This window comes from Pelecanus crispus, chromosome W, assembly GCF_030463565.1.
Source record: "Pelecanus crispus isolate bPelCri1 chromosome W, bPelCri1.pri, whole genome shotgun sequence".
In the NCBI taxonomy this organism is placed as follows: domain Eukaryota; kingdom Metazoa; phylum Chordata; class Aves; order Pelecaniformes; family Pelecanidae; genus Pelecanus; species Pelecanus crispus.
Genome location: NC_134675.1, coordinates 12,315,816 through 12,333,722, shown reverse-complemented (window position 1 = coordinate 12,333,722; position 17,907 = coordinate 12,315,816). Strand labels below are relative to the sequence as shown.

Genomic DNA, 17,907 nt, shown 5'->3' with positions numbered 1-17,907 from the left:
GGCACTGCTCACTGGGACAGGCTCCTGCAGAAGAGGTAGTTTTGCACTCTTGCTCCTTTTGCAGCCAGACAAACCCCTGCCTGGAAGGTGCTTTGACCAAACAACAGAACGGCTCAGCTGATGTGCTATGGAAAAGCAAGGAGCACCCAAGGAGGAGCCCCAGCCCTTGTGCAAGGACAGCTGTGCATGGTCCTTCCCCTCCAGCACATCCCAGGGAGGGAGGCTGCAGCTCCCGGCAGGTCTTGCACCCCAGGAGGACAACCAGAAAATGAGTCCCCCATGCTAGGGGAACCTTTTTCCCTGTAGGAGAAGGTCTTGGAGCCACAAACCAGAGGTGCTGGGCCAGGGGGAGGGCAGGAGGCCAGCAGCACCTGGGCAGGAAAGAGATGCAATCTCACCAACATCCTTTCCTGAGCTGAGAGGTGCAGCAAATAAAGAAAAGCAGATAATGAAAGCTATCCCTGCTGGCCGCTCACTGGGGTGATGGCCCGGCTCAGCAAGGGGTTAGCATGAATTATGTTTCCTGGCAGCATGAGGCTGTGCTTTTAGAAGGATATTTGCCGGGTAGCGTGGGACAATAGGGCTCAGTGCACATCATGGAGGGGCCCAAAGTGGAGGGCAGGACTAGATCATTACTTTGGGCATCCCCAGGGAATCCAGCCTTTTTTGGTGACAGCGATGAGACACATCCTGCCACTCTTCTCTTTGTGTTGGAGAAAACACAGCAAGCCAGGAGGAAACTTCCTGAACATGTTGGAAATTGGTTGCCTACTGCATGATTAATATTTGCTAGTTTATACAGCTGTCCCTCAGGCAGGTGTTCAGTGACTAGTAATAGAAAATGCAACTAGTACGTGGGGTAAGCAGCTAACCATAGACCTGGAGAAGACCCTGGTAAGTAACAGTGTGTGCATGCATCGTCACACGCTTGTATGTGTGCTCAGATGGCATCATGAACATGAACCATGAAGCAGTGTCCTGGTTTCAGCTGGGATAGAGTTAATTTTCTTCCTAGTAGCAGGCATAGTGCTGTGTTTTGGATTTAGTATGAGAAGAATGCTGATAACACACTGATGTTTTTAATTGTTGCTAAGTACTGCTTATGCTAGTCAAGGACTTTTCAGCTTCCCATGCTCTGCCAGGCGCACAAGAAGCTGGGAGGGGGCACAGCCAGAATAGTTGATCCAAACTGACCAAAGGGCTATTCCATACCATATGACATCATGCTCAGTATATAAGCTGCGGGGAGTTGGCCAGGGAGCAGCGATTGCTGCTCAGGAACTGGCTGGGTATCGGTCGGTAGGTGGTGAGCAATTGCATTGTGCATCACTTGCTTTGTATATTATTATTATTATTATTATTATTATTATTATTATTATTATTATTATTATTATAATATTGTTGTTATTATTATCATTACTGTTTTACTTTATTTCACTTATTAAACTGTTCTTATCTCAACCCAGGAGTTTTTCTCACTCTTACTCCTCCGATTCTCTCCCCCATCCCATCGGGGTAGGGGGAGTGAGCGAGCGGCTGCGTGGTGCTTAGTTGCTGTCTGGGGCTAAACCACGACAAGCAGACTCCATGAAGAGATCAAAGACCTTGTGGCTTCCCCAAGTGCCAGGCAGGTAACATGCCGACTGTGGAAGGGGACATACCTCTATCACTGTGCACTTGAAGAGGATGGTCAGTTTGGACTGAGCTTGAGACTTGGAGGTTTTCTGTGCATCCCAAGGAGGTGATGGAGATGTGGGAACGCAGCCCAAACTGTGCACGTTATTGCTCCCAGTCCCCCATGGCCACGGAGGACATCCTTACACTGGCCATACCCACCCTGGACCCAAGACCCTGTAGAGCCTCCTTGCACGAACTGGGCAGGGAGACCCCCACCACGTCTCCCAGTGCCTGTGTGTGCCTGCCTGCAAGGACCAAGCACACCCATCCATCTTGTCAGACTGCTTTAATATTTGGACATGAAGACAGGACAGAGCCAGTCAGGCTGTGTACAGACAAGACACCCCTGAGCCATGGTGTAAGGCTGCAGGGCTTCCCTTCTCAATGGGTGTGTGGATTTGGCCAAGACGCAGTTCAGCTGATGATATCCTGAGTGTGCCAGTGGGGTGCATGTGTGGGGTAGGGAAGAGGGATGGGGGCTCCCCAGGGCAGCTCAGAGGTTGTTCAGCTCCAACAAGGTCTGGTCCAGGACCTGGTGGATGCCCACGTTCTCCTCTTTGGCACTGGCCAAACTCTCTGTGAACAAAAGGGACACGCAGCCAGCCACACACGGACACGGATGCAGCCCAAGCATACCCAGGCACAGCCAGACCCATGCACACCACACCAAGCACAGACACACGCACACATACAGACATTTCAGTATGGTGCCAGCCTCCAGCCGTGCAGGGTGTCCCTGCGGAGCAGAGTCTGTGCAAGCAGCCCCACCACCAGCAGAGATGAGTCCAGCCACTCCGAGATCTGCCGGGGCGGCCAGGCCAGCCAGGCCAGTCCCTCAGGGCAGATGGTCCCCATTCTTCGGCATTTCCATCCTCCCATGATGCCCCATTGCCCATGGCTAGGCCCTCCACAGCATGGATACGGCTGATGGGTACCCCTCCCCAGCCAGCCACCGGCACAGCCCCATCTCCTTGCTCTGCCCACAGCACATCCTGCCCCAGGGCATCACCACCACCCAGCTGTGGGCTCACACACAAACCCTTGGCCAACAAAAGAGGAGAGCCAGTGCTTGCTGCATGACCCAGCGGTGGTCCATGAAGAAGAGAGCGAGACAGCAGCCCGGGAAGGCGGGCAGAGAGGACAGCAGAGAGAGAAGGAGCAGAGCTAACAAGGCTGCAGGGATGAGCTCTGCTGGGCAGCCTGCTGCCAAGGCAGCCTCCTCTGGTGCTCACTTCCAAACAACATCCTCCTTCCCTCTAGAGATGGGGATGGGAGGAGAACTCTGCCCACCCAGCCCTGTCTCCCAGCGCTCCCAGCCAGGTTCTTCCTCATCCCAGGTTTAGGGCAATGGGTGCTGCTGGGTCCCTAGCTCCTGTCCCAGCCCTCCCAGCACCCTGCAGGGACCCCGCTCTGAGGGGATCCTCCCTGCATAGTTTGGGGTGACCAGAGTGAGGGGGAAGAGGCTGGCTGCCGACTCCTGGGACTAGGGGAGGAAGGCAGCAATACAAGCCACTGCATCCCTCCCTGGCGGGGCCAGATTGATGCCAGGGGACAGCCATCACTGCATGGACATCTCAGGACATCACAAAAACCCTTGTTCCTCTCCCAAGAAAAAGCGATCAGCTCCAGAGGGCTCTCCATCCCCCCCAAGCAGGGTGGTTACCCCCAGGGGGATAAGCCAATGCTACACGCCTAACCCCAGCAGGGAGTGGGGAGGAGCTCCCAGCCCTGAGGCAGCCTGGTGGAAACAAGACAGGGAGTGGGGCCGGTGGCAGCCCAGGTGCAGGAGGCTGGGCTGGGGCTAGGAGTTCTCAGCAGCTCAGTTGTTAAGTTCAGTAAGGATGACCCGCAGCTCGTTAGTGAGAATGCGGTTTTTCTCAGCCTCTCGCTGGGAGCGCTCTAGAGAAAACAGGGACATCAGTGCAGCAGAGGGAAGAGAGAGAGAAAGGCAAGTTAGTGAAAAAAGACAGTGTTCCCCAAAGCCCTCACTGGAAACCCTGCTGCTGCCCAGCCAGCAGCAGGGAACGAGCTGGGCTGGCAGGAAGAGGCAGCCGGTCCTGGGGCAGGGACAGGGCTGTGGATCCATCAGTTCAGGGACAGAGTTGTGGGGCAGAGTAGGACGCTGAGGAAGGAGGAGGAGGATGAAGATGAGAGACCCTTTTAGGGCCAGGGATTGCTGCGAAAGGGTAGGGTCAGCCCCTTCGGCATGGAAGGGTGATGCAGGAGAAATGCCAGGGCTGAGACTACTGCTTGTGGGCAATGTCTGGGAGTGGGGACAGGGAATGGACAGGACCAGGTCTAACCCTGCTATTTCAGGCCAAAAGAGTCATGGAGAAGGTGGCACAAGATGAGGAAAGCTGTGTCCAAGAGCCGGGTGCTGGTGGGGTGTCATGCCCTGGGCCAAGGCACAAAGGACCCGTTCCTGCTCAGCCTGGCAGTGCAAGAGCTGCTCAGGGCTCAGCCGCGGCTGTCATGGGGTCCCACAGCTGCGAGCTGCCTGCAACCACCTCCTACCACCCGGCTGCCGGCACCCACATGAGACAGGCAGAAGATGAGGGACAGAGCAGCATGAAGAAAACAAAGGAGAAACAGAGGAGAGAAAATGCTTTATTGAGACCAACTCAGTAACCCAGAGGGACAGAACAGAAAAGAAAAAGTCATGAAATGCAAACTGAAGAGCAATGTGCAAAGGACAGAAGGGAGGCAGGGGTGAGGGAGGAGCAGGGGTCTGGGGGCTGTCTGCCTGGGGATGGGCTGCCTGCACAGCTGGACCCCCCCCCTCCATCCCCTGGGCCTAAGCCCTCCTTTCTGTTTTGGCAGTGGAGGTGCTGCTTCCGCTGTGTGGGTCTCCCCCGCCCTGGGCTCAGCAAGCAGAACCAGGGGGCTTTGCTGGGGGGATGGGGGGGGGGGGCAGGTGTCCCCCCAGCACCAGAGCTGTGGGATTCCTGGTGCTTGTGCTGCCAGGGAACTGAGGAGGGAGCTACTGAAGCGAAGAGCTCCTGGGCACAGCTCTGTTCCCCGCTGGGCAATGCTGGGGCACAGACCTGCAACTGCATGGGCACTGTCCGCCCAGCACATGGGGGCTGCTCCCCTTCCCCGCTAAACACCCCAAAGTACCTACACCTTGTCTCCCCACAAAGAGGGGTATTGCGGGAACACCCCGGGCCAGCTCCTGTCCCAAAGGAGCCAATGGACAGGCGCGGGCTGGGAAGGACAGAGGGGACAGAGCAGGCAGGGAGAGCAGTGGGATGGCCAGGCAGGCAAGCAGCTGAGCTGGGGAGAGGTGAGGCAGGTGGGGGTTGCGGTGCTGGTGCCTGGTGGGGGGCTCAGAGAGAGGTGATGTCATTAAGCGCATTGTCCAGCTCCTCGCTGATGGCTTTGTACTTCATCTTCTGTGCATACACTTCATCTGCAGGTGGGGGGCGGTTGGGGGGCAGGCGGTGGAGCAAGGTTGGGGGGCAGACAGTGGAGAGAGAGAGAGTGGCTGTGAGCAGGGGGCCAAGGGCAGTGGGAGCGTGCAGGTACAGGTGGTGTGGTTGCAGCCCTATTCCCCATCTGAGGGCAGAGCCACAGACCCCAGCAGCTCTGTGCCCCCACACCAGACACCACAGCATCCAGCCTCCTCCCTCCCAGGGCCCCTGCCCACCCCCTCACCCTGGCCAAGCCCTGTCCGGCCCCACCGGGGGCACATCCTGGGCCAGTGCTCCCTGGGAAAGAGGGACACAGGGCCAGTGAGGACATTTTACCTTCTAGATCATCGATTGTTTTCTCCAGCTTCGCCACAGACCGCTCCGCAAACTCCGCCCGGGTCTCAGCCTGCAGGAGTGCAGGGGGGAGAGGGTGAGCACAATGGGGACAGCGCAGGCTGCACTGCACCCCAAATCTGCCCCGTCTGCATCTCCCATATCTCCCCCCACAAGCCCTCCCCTGGGAAAGGCAAGGGACAAGGGCCCCATGGACCCCCACACCCTAAACCAGCAGCAGGAGTGAGAGCTTGCCCTCAAAGGAGGCAGCTGGGCAGTGCCTCCATGTTGAGCTTCCTGTTTATCCCAACCTGTCCTGACCACCAAAAGCAGAAGCATCATGGGAGCCCACACACTTCACAGGTTGCATGTGCAACCAACACTAGATGGATCACCCCAAATCGGACATGGCTTGAAGTTGGTGTGTGCAGGGCATGAGCTCCTGCTAGCGCGTGTCCTGGGAGCAGGACACCACGCAGGGCAGAGGAGAGTGGAGCAGGAGCAGAGTGCAGCATGGGGTTGCAGGATGCACCCCAGCAGGGCTGTGCTCCCTGGGGATGCAAACACCAGCCCTCCAGATGGGACAGGGACCCTCTCTGGGGTAGTGGGACCCCATGGGGGCATCCCAGACCCAGCCACCCGCCATGCTGCAGGGCTGCAATTTGGGGAAGGGTGAGAGGACACGGGCATAACAGGGTCAAAACCCACATGGGATGGCAAACTTGTGCCTGCACCAATGCAGTGCCAGCCCCTCTCTTGGGGGTCCTGGCCCCACACCCCTTACCTCCTTCAGTTTTTCCCCTAGAAGCTTGATTTCCTCCTCGTACTTGTCCTCCTTGGTGGAATACTGCAGAGACAGAGATGGGCACCCATGAGCCCCACAGGACACCTCTGGCCATCCTTCGCCCTGGTGGAGGACCCCAGCACCCCCAGACCCCATGCACTCTGCCTAGCCCCAGCAGCCCCACTGGGTCCTACCTTGTCAGCCTGGGCCTCCAGGGACTTCAAGTTGTTGGTGACAATTTTCAGCTCCTCCTCTAGGTCACCACATTTACTGCATCCCAAGCAGGGGCCACCAGGCAGGGGAGCAGGGCCGGGGGGCAGGTGAGAAGGGGGAGCAGAAAGAGTGGGCACAGGGAAGGAAGAAAGAGAGAGAACAAAACTCAGGCAGAGAAGGAGCAGAGCCGCTGCGAGCGGAAGCTGCCAGGACCCATCCATTCATCTGTTCCTCATGCCTCCTCACACAGACGCCCCGTGCATTACTGCCGGCTGGGCTCCCACCAGCCCTGCTGAGAAGGAGAGCAGGCACGGAGGATGGAGGAGCATGCCCAGCCTGTGTCCACTGGAGAGGGAAGCAAGGGGAGGTCAATGTCAGAGGCAGCGGTGCAGAGAGGAGAGAGGTGGCTCGCATGGTTTGAGAGACAGTGACAGAAGGGGGGGGGGGGGGGGGGGCTGCTGCGCATCACCCTGCGCCCCTGCCCCAGTACCTCTTCCTCTGAGGCAATGAGGGATTTGAGAGCCTGGTCCATGGTCCGCAGCTCTTCTTCCAATTGTCTCACTCGGCTGGGATGGAAGAGGGGCACCCCGGGGGGGGACGGACAGCAGAGAACAGGGTCAAGGATGTGCTGCCAGAAGGCTGGCATCCCCCTGCCCCCAGCCTGCGAGCCCAGGGACCACCCTGACAGCAGACCCTGCTGCTCCCAGGGAGGTACATCCCTGTCCCCACGCAGACACACAGCCGCCCCCAGCTGCCAGGGACTCAGGGCAAGGGCTGTGTGGGACCCCCGCATGCTGCCTGCTGGGAGCCCTGCTCACCTCTCCGCCACCTCTGCCCTCTCCTCTGAGCGCTCCAGCTCTCCCTCAAGGACAACCAACTTGCGGGCGACCTGTCGACGGCAGCAAGGGGCACACATCAGCCCTGCGCTTGCCCTGACTCGGGGCACAGGGCTGTGGGGAGGCAGCCCCAGGTGCTGCCCAGGGGGTCAACACTGGGGGAAGGGGGCATGCAGGTGCGGGTATGCACCTCCTCATATTTGCGGTCGGCCTCCTCCGCTATGTGCTTTGCCTCCTTCAGCTGCATTTCCTGGAGCTCCATCTTCTCCTCATCCTTCATGGCCCTGTTTTCGATGACCTTCATGCCTCTGAGGAAAGTCCAAGCCAGAAGATGTTACTGCTGTGGGTCGAGGAGGCACCTGCACCTCCCACCCACCCACTGTGCCCTGACCCTGCCATCCTCCAGCTCCAGAGACTTGGGACACCAGCACTTGCAGGCCACCTCATGCAGTAGGGTCACACCAGCGGTACCCCAAGGATGCTCCTGCGCACAATTAAAGCAGTGGAGCTGACCCCAAGGCCACCCCAGGGCTGTGTCCCAGAGCAAGATGTGACCACGGTGCCTCTCAACCAGGCAGGTCCTGAACTCATTGTCCGGGGGGGTAAAAAATGTGTGCAGCCCAGGATGAACTGTCTGCAACCTCCACAAAAGCAGCCCAACAGGCCAGCAACCTTTAGGAAATGCTAGAAAACATCCCGTGGCAAAGCCTTTTCCCATTCAGGGGTGATGCTCGCAAGCAGGGGGTCACCAAACCCCCACAAACCCCCACAGCAGGGACTCCTGCAGACTCCTCTCAGATGCTGTTGCTCAAACTGGTCTTTGCCAATGGAGGGAAGAGCTCACATAACTGTCAGGAACGCAGTGACGTGTCCGGGTATTCCCATACAACCTGAGTGCCTTCACTTGCACGGCTCCTGCCCAGTAAATCTGCTTGCCGTGAGGATAGGGAAACACATTCTGCAGGACTAATTTTTTGAACGAGTCTGGTTCGTTCTCAAAGGTCAGCCACAGTTCCCAAGTGCAGAATTTCCCTCCTGGGCCATTGCTCAGCTCTCGAGCAGAGGAGGCTGCTCTGGGGCAGAAAACAGGCTCCGAGCACCCTCTGGCTTTGGTTACAGACTGATATTTGTATAAGCACCAGATCAAATTTTTCAGGATTTTATGGGTGCCCTGGAAATTTCAAAGCATGCCAAAAATACTCATGTCTGGGGGATATCTCTGCATCGTGGCTTTGCTCTTTCCCTTCAGGGTCTGCAGGAAAACCAATGCAAACCCCATAAGATCACTTCAGAGGGATCCCCAAACCCCACTGCAAAACCAAGGGGGCTGCCTGCAATCAAGTGTGACCCAATGCCACCCTTGCTGTTCCTCCCCATCACACCTCTCGCTCTCATCAGCCGCCTTCTCAGCCTCCTCCAGCTTCTGCAGGGCGGTGGCCAGGCGCTCCTGGGCTCGGTCCAGCTCCTCCTCCACCAGCTGGATACGGCGGTTCAGAGAAGCCACTTCAGCCTCGGCCTGGGGGAGCAGAAACCCTTCTGTCACCCCATGTGACATCTGTGTCTCTGTCTGTCTGTCTCTCTCTCACTTTTGGCAGTTACTTTTGCATTCGCTATCCAGAACACCCCTTGGCACTGTGCAACAAGCCCAGCTGGGGCACGCATCCTATCTCCTTTCTATAGGGACAATGGGGCTCTCTCTATCCCTAGTGCCCTGTTTGATGCTGGCTCCTCCCGACCACGCAACCTGAGCCCAGCACATGCAGCCCCTCCACTGCGTCCTCGCACCTCTGGCTCCCGCCTTGGAGAGGGACGAGGTGTATTCGCCAGGGTAGGGTGGCCAGAGCAGCTGCACTGTCACAGGGATGGTATTTGGGGTTTGCAGAGCAGTGAGTAAAGGGGGAGGAATGCCCTGTGCGGCTTCGCTCCCGAAAAGGAGATTGGAGCCGCTTGTGGATTTCCTGTTTACAGAGGCAGCGGAGTGAGCCAGAAGCCTCTTCTGCAGAGACCCCCCTGGCCCTGCGTAACAGGGCAGCCCGAAGCCAAGCGCAGCCACCCCCTGCCCCAACTCCTCCCCCCAGCTGATGTACAGCACGGTGCTGGGGGCAATGGAGTGAGTTGCCCTCAGCAGGCTGGAGCCCAGCTAAGCCGCAACCGCTAGGGCCCACGGGACCAGGGCTCCCTGCTTTCCCAGGCTCCCCGTGTGTGGGGCCAGGAGCCAGGGCCGGCCAGGAGCAGTGGCCCTGACCCCTGCCAGCCCCTTGACACCTGGCCCCACGCTCTTTCCATTTGGTAAAGGCCTCCTGCCTGCTCCATCGCCGCCACCACCAGGAAATGCTGCCTCAGCAGCTTCTGGCCCCACTCCCCGCCAGGGGGGCTGCGGGGAATTAAAGCCCTAAATGCAAAGAGATGAGTGGCAATGAGACCTCGCCATGGGGAGCAGCCCCATGCACCAAGACACAGGGAGGCATGTGCCAACCTAGGGGATAATGTCTCCTGCTTATTTACAGGCTGGAGCAGGCCTGGCCAGCTGCAGCACCCAGCCCCGGCCGGCCTCGTGCTCCAGCACCGGGAATGCCCTGCAGGGAGGCCATGGGAGCAGTGAGGGGCTGTCACCCTGCATGGCCCCGCTGAGCACCCATGGTCCCCCATGGCGAGCTGGCAGGGTGGGGACAGGCACAGCTGGCACTGCTCCAAGTAGGGCAGCCTGGCTGTGTGCTGGGTGGGCAGCTAGCCCCATGGCACAACAGCCACCTCTACCGCACAAACACCCTCTTTCTGGGCTCACCGAGAGATCATCCCCGGCCAGACCACCCAACGGGGAGCTGGGGCTGGCCTCCACCAGGGCAATGCTCTGCTTGTGGCATCTGCCTCACCCCGGCTTTTTTCCCAGAGAATCATCCCCAAAGTGAGTCAGAGCTGCCCAGATGGACACTCGGGAACATGAGCTCTCCGGCAGTGCCCAGTGACTGGGGAACCCGATCTGCGGCTGCAGGAAGGGGCCATTTCCTCCACACACAGACCAAATGAAAACAGCCCGGGTACAGCACCCAGCTCTGCTGCCCCAATATGGTAACGATGTTAAAGGAGTGGGCATAGGAAAAAGAAAGAAAAAAACTCACAAGCTCCAACAACAATAAAAAAGCCAAACCAGGAACAAGCTGCAGCCTGGAAATGCTGTCCCACTGCCACAGAGTGGAAATTTTGGCCCATGGCAGTGCAAAGGGGTGGCTTGTCCCTGCAAAGGGACACACTGGAGAGCCAAAGGCTCTGCAACTGCTGCAGCCCAGACTGCAGAGCCTGCTGGAAGCCAGACAAGAGCCGGGTGTAGGATTTTTAACCGTGCACACAGCCGGCCTCCAAGGGAGGGGATCCTTTCCCAGGATCTGCCCGACCCCAAGCAGAGCCAAGGCAGAGCTGGCCGCTGACTGTTCCCCCATGCCCCACCAGCCGGAGAAGCCCTGGGGAGCCCCACCGCAGGGAGCATGCCTAGCAAGACCCATGGAGGAGGCAGCTCGGAGGCAGGGACGCTGCCGCAGCACCTGGATTGCAGCGCCCTCCAGCTCCTCCGGGACCTCCCGGTGTTCCGCCCCGGGGCCAGCCAGCCCGGCTACCGGGGCGGGGGGGGAGGGGGGGGGGGGCGGCCGGGGCCAGCCCGCGGGGAAGGATGCCGGCGGCGGGGCCGGAGCCAGTGGGGTATCCCGGGGAGCTGCCGGGGCGCCCCCCGCCCCGCCGTGCCCCCCCCCGGCAGCCCCCGCGCCCTGCGCCTTACCCGCTCCCGGGCCTGCCGCTCGGCATCGGCCTCCCGCTGCAGGTGCTCGGCGCGCTCCTCTGCCTCGTCGGCCACCTGCTGCAGGCTCTGGATCTTCTTCTTAACGGCGTCGATAGAGCTGGTGCCGGCCATAACGCGGGGCGGCCGGCGGGGAGCGCGAGGAAGCCGTGCTGCCGAGCCCTTTGTGGGATCCGCCCGGCTCGGGCAGGAAGCGATCAGGCAGCAATCGCTCCCGCCGCCCGCCCTGCCTCCATCCCTTCCTGCTCCTCCTCCTCCACGGACCGACCTGGGCCACCGCTCCCCCGGGCAGCGCACACAGACCCCCGGCAGGGGACAGTCCTCCATCAGGCGAGGTGCACAGTCCCCCCCCCCCCCCCCCCCAAATAGGACATAGTGTGTCCTCCTGGACACATGGTGCACCCAGGCAGGGGTCGCTGTCCCTACCCCCCCAAGGCAAGATGGCACAGTGGCTTCTGGACAGGGCACACCATCCCCCCACCCCAGACAGGGTGCACGGTGCCCCCAGGCAGGGCGCATTGTGCCCCCCCAAGAAGGGTGTATGGTGCCCCCCCCGACAGATGCACAGTGCCCATGGGCAGGGCACATGATGCCCCCGGGCAGGGTACATGGCGCCCCCTAGGATACAGTACACAGCCCCCCCAAGGCAGGGCACATAGTCCCCTCCCTGGGCAGGGTGCATGGTGCCCCCCAGGATACAGGACATAGTGCCCCCCCCCCAAGCAGGGCACATGGTGCCCCCCCAGACAGAGGTGCACAGTCCTACCAAACTCCCCCAGAGTGATGGAGAGGAGCTCAGGGAGTCTGGGGGTGCCAGAGCCTGGCCCCTGCAAGCCCCCATGGACACAGGAGCAATGCACCCATGGGTGCTCCCCAAGCTCTACCCCCCACACCCCCTGCTGCAGAGCTGGGGGGGTCACGAGCTTTTGCCCCATAGGGGCCATGGGGGAGAGCCCACTCCCAGGCATCCCCCTGGGGGACCTGGGGCTGAAGCTGCGGGGCACGGCCAGGTCCCCAGCAGCCATCCCACTCAGCCCCTTGGCATCTGCTCCCCCAAGCAGGGACCTGGCTGGCAGGCCCGCAGAGACCCATGGGGCCCATGGAGCCCCCTGCACCCCCTAGCTGCCCTGGGGGCTCTGCCCCATAGGGGAGGCCAGTCTCCAGCTCCCGGCTCTGCATCTTGGCTGGGGCACATGCCCTGATCCATCAGGAGGGGCTGGCGCTGGTGGCACTCAATCCTCCCTTAAGGAGCGCTGACAACTCTCAGGCAGTCATGGCTGCACTTCACACCTGCCTCCAGGGATGCCAATTCCCGGGCTGACCCCTCCGGCTACCCTTGGCTCCGTGGTCAGGGGGCCTGGGGGGGACCCAGCCACACCGCCGGCAGAGCTCTGCAGCCCCGCGTTCCCTGCCAAGCAGCAGCAGAAGAGGCGGTGCTGTGGGTCCCCTGGGAGCATGTGGCCTCGGGCTTGGCCCCGGTCCTGGCCAGTCCTGCACCGCTCCTAGCCCGACACCTGGGTGCCACGAGCGCTCCCAGGCCGGCTCACGGGGCCTGGAGCAGAAAGTGGGGTCCCGGCCAGCAAAGGGGCAGGGGCAAGCTGGCTGCGGGCAGGCAGGGGCTAGGTTGGGGGGCAGCCGCCCAGCCGGGCTGGGTGCTTCCTGCTCTGGCCCCACCCAGGGATGCAGTCACTTCCCAGCAGAGCCCTGTTCCCTCCCACCAGTTCAGGGAATCGCCAAATAAGAGCAAAGTGTCAGCGGGGGAGAGCAACTGGGGCGGAAACTTGGGTGAAGCCTTTGGGATCATGGCCTGGGAACTTCGAAGTTTCCCTGAGTCCCTGCTGCACCCCGCGGGGTGGCCTGGGATGCGGGGGGCTGAAGGGGGCTGCTCTGGCTAAACCTGCTGTCCCGGCTGCACCATGTCCAGCAGTCCCTCCTGGGGACAAGGAGGTGGTGGGGTCACAGTGGCCTCACAGAGCTGCTGGGAAAAGGCTGCCAGCACTGTGGAGCTCTCCAGTCTGTGCCACCATCTGACCTCCCTCCAAGTGCCTGAGGAGGTTGCATTTGCACCCCTTAGTGCAGTCCCTGTGGGCTTTGTGCACTGCCACCCCATGCTGGAAGCATGGCAGTGCCGGATCAGGGGGAGATTTATTCTTTTAAGGCATTTGTTGACATTTTTGCTGAGACCAGAAGCCTGCCTGGATCGCTATGATGGGCCCTGACCTGGCCAAGGGATGGGATGCTCTGTGCTCACAGGCACACACTGTCCTGGCAGCCAAGGGGGGCATGAAGGTCCCTGGGGAGGTGGGCGGGTGGGCTCTGGGGGTCTACCCTGCACTTCCTCCGCCAGAGCTGGGAGCAGCGCTGCGCCTTGTCCTGGGGAGGCAGTAACACCAGCCCTGGCACTTAGTGCTGTTGGCACATTCAGGTCCCTGGCACAGGGACCTGGCAACTCCCAGTGCCCTGCACATGGCACAGCCTGTCCAGGCTTCGGCATGGCCCTGGGGCAGCTGTGCTGGTGATGGGCTCCCAGCCCTGCCTGCAACACCTGCCTGCAGCCAGCCTGCCCTCCCTGACACTGCAGGAGTGCTCCTTCTCTATGCCTCCCTATCCAGCCCTTCCCTGAAGGGGTTGGTGGCTCCCATCCCCTGTATCTGCTGGGACAGGACTCTCCTTGCTGAAGCCCACAGACTTGCTGAGCTGCTGTGGACCAAGAACATGGCAACACACCCTCCCTGCCCAGGATGGTATCACACAGCCTGCTGCCAGTAGCAAACTGCTCCACACCTCATGGCTGACATCTGCCTTGTGCCACCATCTGCCCCTTCCTCTGAGCCCCTCACTGGGGAAATCCCGTCCATGCTCAGCCAGATCCCTTGCCGTGTCCTGTACCAGCATGGATCCAGTCAGACCAGTACAGACCCCTGCTACACACAGCAGCTGCCCTGCCCAGCTTGACGTGTCTGCCCCATGCCAAGATAAATGTGCCCTTCTAGAGGATTTTTAATGTTTTAACTACTTGGTTTAGTATCTAACTAAACTGGGGCAGGTCTGTAGGGTCAGCAAACAACACTGGGGAGCCCCCCAGCCACTCCCTGGGGGCTCTGGGCCACCCCGGGGACTTGTGCTGCTGCTGCTCATCCTTGTCTGCTTGCCCCTGTCCTTGGCGACTGCCTCAGAGATTTGACGCATCTCCCCCATTTAGCTCCATAAACCAGCTGGGATTGAATTTTTTGTTCTCAGTCCTAAAAAGCCTGGCCATGCCCTGCTGGCCGCAGTCCAGCTGGCTCCCCTTTAGCTTCTCCAGTTTTCAGGGTTGGTTTTCATCAAAGAAGGGCTGGCTATCAAAAGGAGGATTTATTTATAGGGTGTCAAATACCCTGTATGGCACCACAGGTCATTATACCCCGTTCCTGAGCAGCTCCGTGGCCGCACACACAGCTGTTCCACCCTTCATCCTGGCCAGGCACAAGCCAATTTCAACACCTTCCTAACATCTCCTTGGCAGGATCCATTTCCCAGGAGAAACATCAGTCACGGCACTAAAAACTCTTCCTGGCTTTGCCCTTCCCAGGGTACAGGGTGGCACATTGGACCCCAAAATGACTGAGCCCCCCCCCTACACCCCAAGCATTCTTCCTCGCAGCCAGCTCTTGGCAGCTGGCCATGGTCAAGAACTTTTTCCATTTCTCTGCTCTTTTTTGCTTTCCTGGCAGCTTAGCAAGCACCGCAGACTTTTTTTCTACAAGCATCGCAGAGGCACATGCCCGGGGACCAGTGACACAACTCGGGACACATCCCCATTAGCTTTGGGGAGCCAGGCAGGTGGCTGCCCACAAAGCTCTAGAGCTGACCAAGTGGTGCCCGCCATAGCCTGCCTGGCCCCTGCACCCTGAGCAGGATCTGGCCGGTCCCTGCCCTGCATCTCATCTGAGTTCAGTGTCAGTGTCACAGGAATGGGATCCTGACAGTCTTCCCCATGGACACTTTACATATAAGGCCCCCCTCTTCCTTCACCCCCCCGAGGTCTGGCACCCGTGCAGGGAAGGAGTTGCTGGCATGCCTACATACGTCTGTAGCTTTCTTCTCTGCCTGCTCCAGCTTCTCCTGGGCCTCCTTGACAGACTCGGAGTACTTCTCCACCTCATCCTCCGTGCCCTTCAGCTTCTTCTGCAGGCCCTGCTGTTCTTCCTCCAGCTGAAGGGACAGAGGGCGGGGGTCAGGGGGGATGGCGGTGCCCACAAGGCTGGGGAGGGGATGGCCATCCTCCTCCTGGGGGCACAGCAGGAGCATGCAGACACGCTCACTCTGTCAACTTTGGGACCACATGTCCTCAGGGAGCCCTTGGTTCCCAGGGCCAGAGCAGCCCCCAGCATCCCTGAGCCCGGCAGGGGTAAGGGGGTGGTGGGCTCCCTCCCTGTGCAAGGGACTGGAGAGGTCCTGACCAGGGGACACAGCTCTGGGGGGCACCAAGAAGGTTCCCATCTCTGTGGCTGTGGTGTCCCACTGAGACATGGCATGTTTGGGGGGGACTGACATGAGTGGTCAGGGGCAACAGGCTGGAGTGCTGGTCCCTGGGGATGGGCACCCAGCAGGGTGAGGTCCCCAGGTACAGGCACCCAGTGGGGTGAGATCCCAAGGGCTGGGCACCCCTAGGGCTGGGATCTGCAGGCTGGACACCCAGTGGGGCAAGGTCCCCAGGGCAGAACACCCCTAGGACAAGGGTCCCCAGGCTGGATACCCAGCAGGGGCAGGTCCCCAGGACTGGGCACCCCTAGGTGGAGGGTCCCCAGGCTAGACACCCAGCGAGATGGGGGGGTCCCTGGGGGGTCCGTGGGACACCCACCTGCTTGCAGCGGTCCTCTGCCTGCTTCTTGTCAGCCTCCGCCTGCTCGGCGCGGTCGATGGCGTTCTCCTTGTCCAGTTTCAGCATCTGCATCTTCTTCTTGATGGCCTCCATGGTGGTGGCGGGGCGGCGGCGGGGCGGCGGCGGCGGGGCGCGGAGCACCGGGGGCGGCGGGAGCACCGACACTGCGCCCCCCGCCCTGCCGTGCCGCCTAAGAGCCGGGGAGGGGCTGTGCCGGGCGGGGGCCGCCCCGGCACCTCCCCCGCCGCCCGCCAGCACCTTTTAGGGACAGGCTCGCCACCGGCCGCCGCACCGAGCGGGACGGGAGGGCGGTACACCCGGCAGGCACCACCGCAGCCCCGGCGCCGGGCACCCACGGGGGCACCGGGCGAGGGACACCCCGGTGGCACTGAGAGGGACACCCGGGGACACTGCACTAGGGGTACCCCGAGGACACTGTGCTAGAGACACTGCTGTGCTAGGGACATCCCAGCGGCACCGGGTGAGGGACACCCCAGAGCACTGCACTAGGGACACCCCAGGGCACTGTGTGAGGGACACCCCGGAGCACTTCGGTAGGGGCATTTCTGGTGGCACTTCCCCAGGGACACCCCGGTGGCACTGGGCTAGGGGGACACCCTGTTGCCTCTCACCACTGTGGGGGACATCCCGCAGCTGGTCCTGCACTTGGGACACCCATGGGCTGGCAGTGTACTGTTACCATGCCCTGGGGACACCACCAGCCATCCACCCCCAGGGCCTGAGACCTGCTGCTCCAACCAGAGCTGTCCCTGTGCTAGAGGACACCACATGGCTGGCACTGTCCTAGGCACACCCTGTCACTGCACCCTGGGGCCTGGGGGTCCCTGCTTCCTGGCATTGGCTTGGGGGCACCTCAGGGGCTGGCATGGCAATTGGGGGCACCCATGGGCTGGCACTGCAGTCTTGGGGACACTCACAGGCTGATTGCACTCAGGGATGCCCACGGGCTTGTTACTGCAGCTGGGGACACCCATAAGCTGTGATTGCAATTGGGGACGTCACAGGCTGGCAGCGTGTTCAAGGACACCCACAGATTGTGATTGCACTTGGGGACACCGTGGGCTGGCACTGCCCACATGGGGAAAATCCTCCGGGAGAGAAGCAAGCCAAGCCCCCAACCTCCCTGTCCAGCTCCTGCATCACAGCAGGGCAAGAGGGCCTCAGCTCCATGCAGGCTCCCTGGCACCCATCTCCCCACTGCCTCGCACCCTGGTGCCACCATCCCCAGTGCCCACAGGAACACCCAGCCTGTGCACAGCCCATAGGGTGGCATTTCAGGGTGACACAGGATGTGCAGGCAGCCCGCTGCCCTGCTCTGTCTTTCTGCTCTAAATAAACTGTATTCCACAGGCAAAAAAATGCAAACCTTTCAGATCCCAGCTCCTCCAAAAATAACATGCACTTTAATAACACTCATAAATGCTTCTGGTGCATTCCCAGCTGCAGGGAGGGCTCTGGACTGGGGGGGCTGGAAAGAGCTGGCAGAGGGGCTGCAGGAGCCGTGTGGCATGTGGAGAAGCTGAGATGGGGACAGGAGGGGTGCGCAGGCTCCCCCAGCCCATCGCCCAGGGGCCGCATCCAGCCCTTGCCTGCCGCAACTTTTCGGTACCAGTGCTCCAAGCAGAGAGGAGCAAAAAGATTTTGAAAGCTGGAGAAAGTGGCTTTCCAGGAGCACTCAGCCCTGGGTTGCAGGGGGCATAGGAGAGATGGGAGCAGCCAAGGACCGAGGGGCTGCTGGCGTCGTGGGGAAAGCAGCAGAAGAGCTGCTGCTGGACTCTGGAGAGCAGCTATTAATACTGATGGATTAGGCACATATTTGGACAAGGAGAGTCAGTAACTGCCAGCATGTGGCTTCTGAGGGGAGGGGGAAGATCAATCTCCTGTCATTCCTGGATGAGGATGGATGGCTTTCTGTGAGATGCTTCAGCCTGGAGCAACTTCATGGACTCAGCACTCAGAGGAAAGACAATGATGTACATAGT

At 60.6% G+C, this 17,907-nt stretch overlaps 1 protein-coding gene across 12 annotated transcripts; it reads right to left on the bottom strand.

Moving 5' to 3' along the window:
* Positions 1-2,170: 2,170 nt before the first annotated feature.
* On the bottom strand, positions 2,171-15,997 carry LOC142596505 (tropomyosin beta chain). 12 transcript variants are annotated; one of them, XM_075725632.1, is made up of 9 exons: positions 15,884-15,997; positions 15,109-15,234; positions 8,636-8,769; positions 7,444-7,561; positions 7,236-7,306; positions 6,908-6,983; positions 6,205-6,267; positions 5,424-5,493; positions 2,171-2,253 (listed from the first exon to the last, which is right to left on the bottom strand). In XM_075725632.1, exons 1-9 carry the CDS (start codon positions 15,995-15,997, stop codon positions 2,171-2,173), a joined length of 855 nt encoding a protein of 284 aa, XP_075581747.1. The 12 variants fall into 12 exon arrangements, with proteins under 12 accessions (XP_075581747.1, XP_075581750.1, XP_075581752.1 ...); XM_075725635.1 differs by lacking the exon at positions 6,908-6,983 and adding an exon at positions 6,399-6,474; XM_075725636.1 differs by lacking the exons at positions 2,171-2,253; positions 6,908-6,983 and adding exons at positions 3,497-3,576; positions 6,399-6,474.
* Positions 15,998-17,907: the final 1,910 nt, after the last annotated feature.

Bases quoted from the DNA above. Each gene is read 5' to 3' on its own strand.
- LOC142596505 (XM_075725632.1), bottom strand. From the start codon at position 15,997: ATGGAGGCCATCAAGAAGAAGATGCAGATGCTGAAACTGGACAAGGAG. The intron at 7,307-7,443 runs GTGCATACCCGC...TGCCGTCGACAG, and splicing joins CCGACCGCAAATATGAGGAG to GTCGCCCGCAAGTTGGTTGT. The intron at 2,254-5,423 runs GTAAAATGTCCT...TTTTGTTCACAG, and splicing joins AACAATCGATGATCTAGAAG to AGAGTTTGGCCAGTGCCAAA.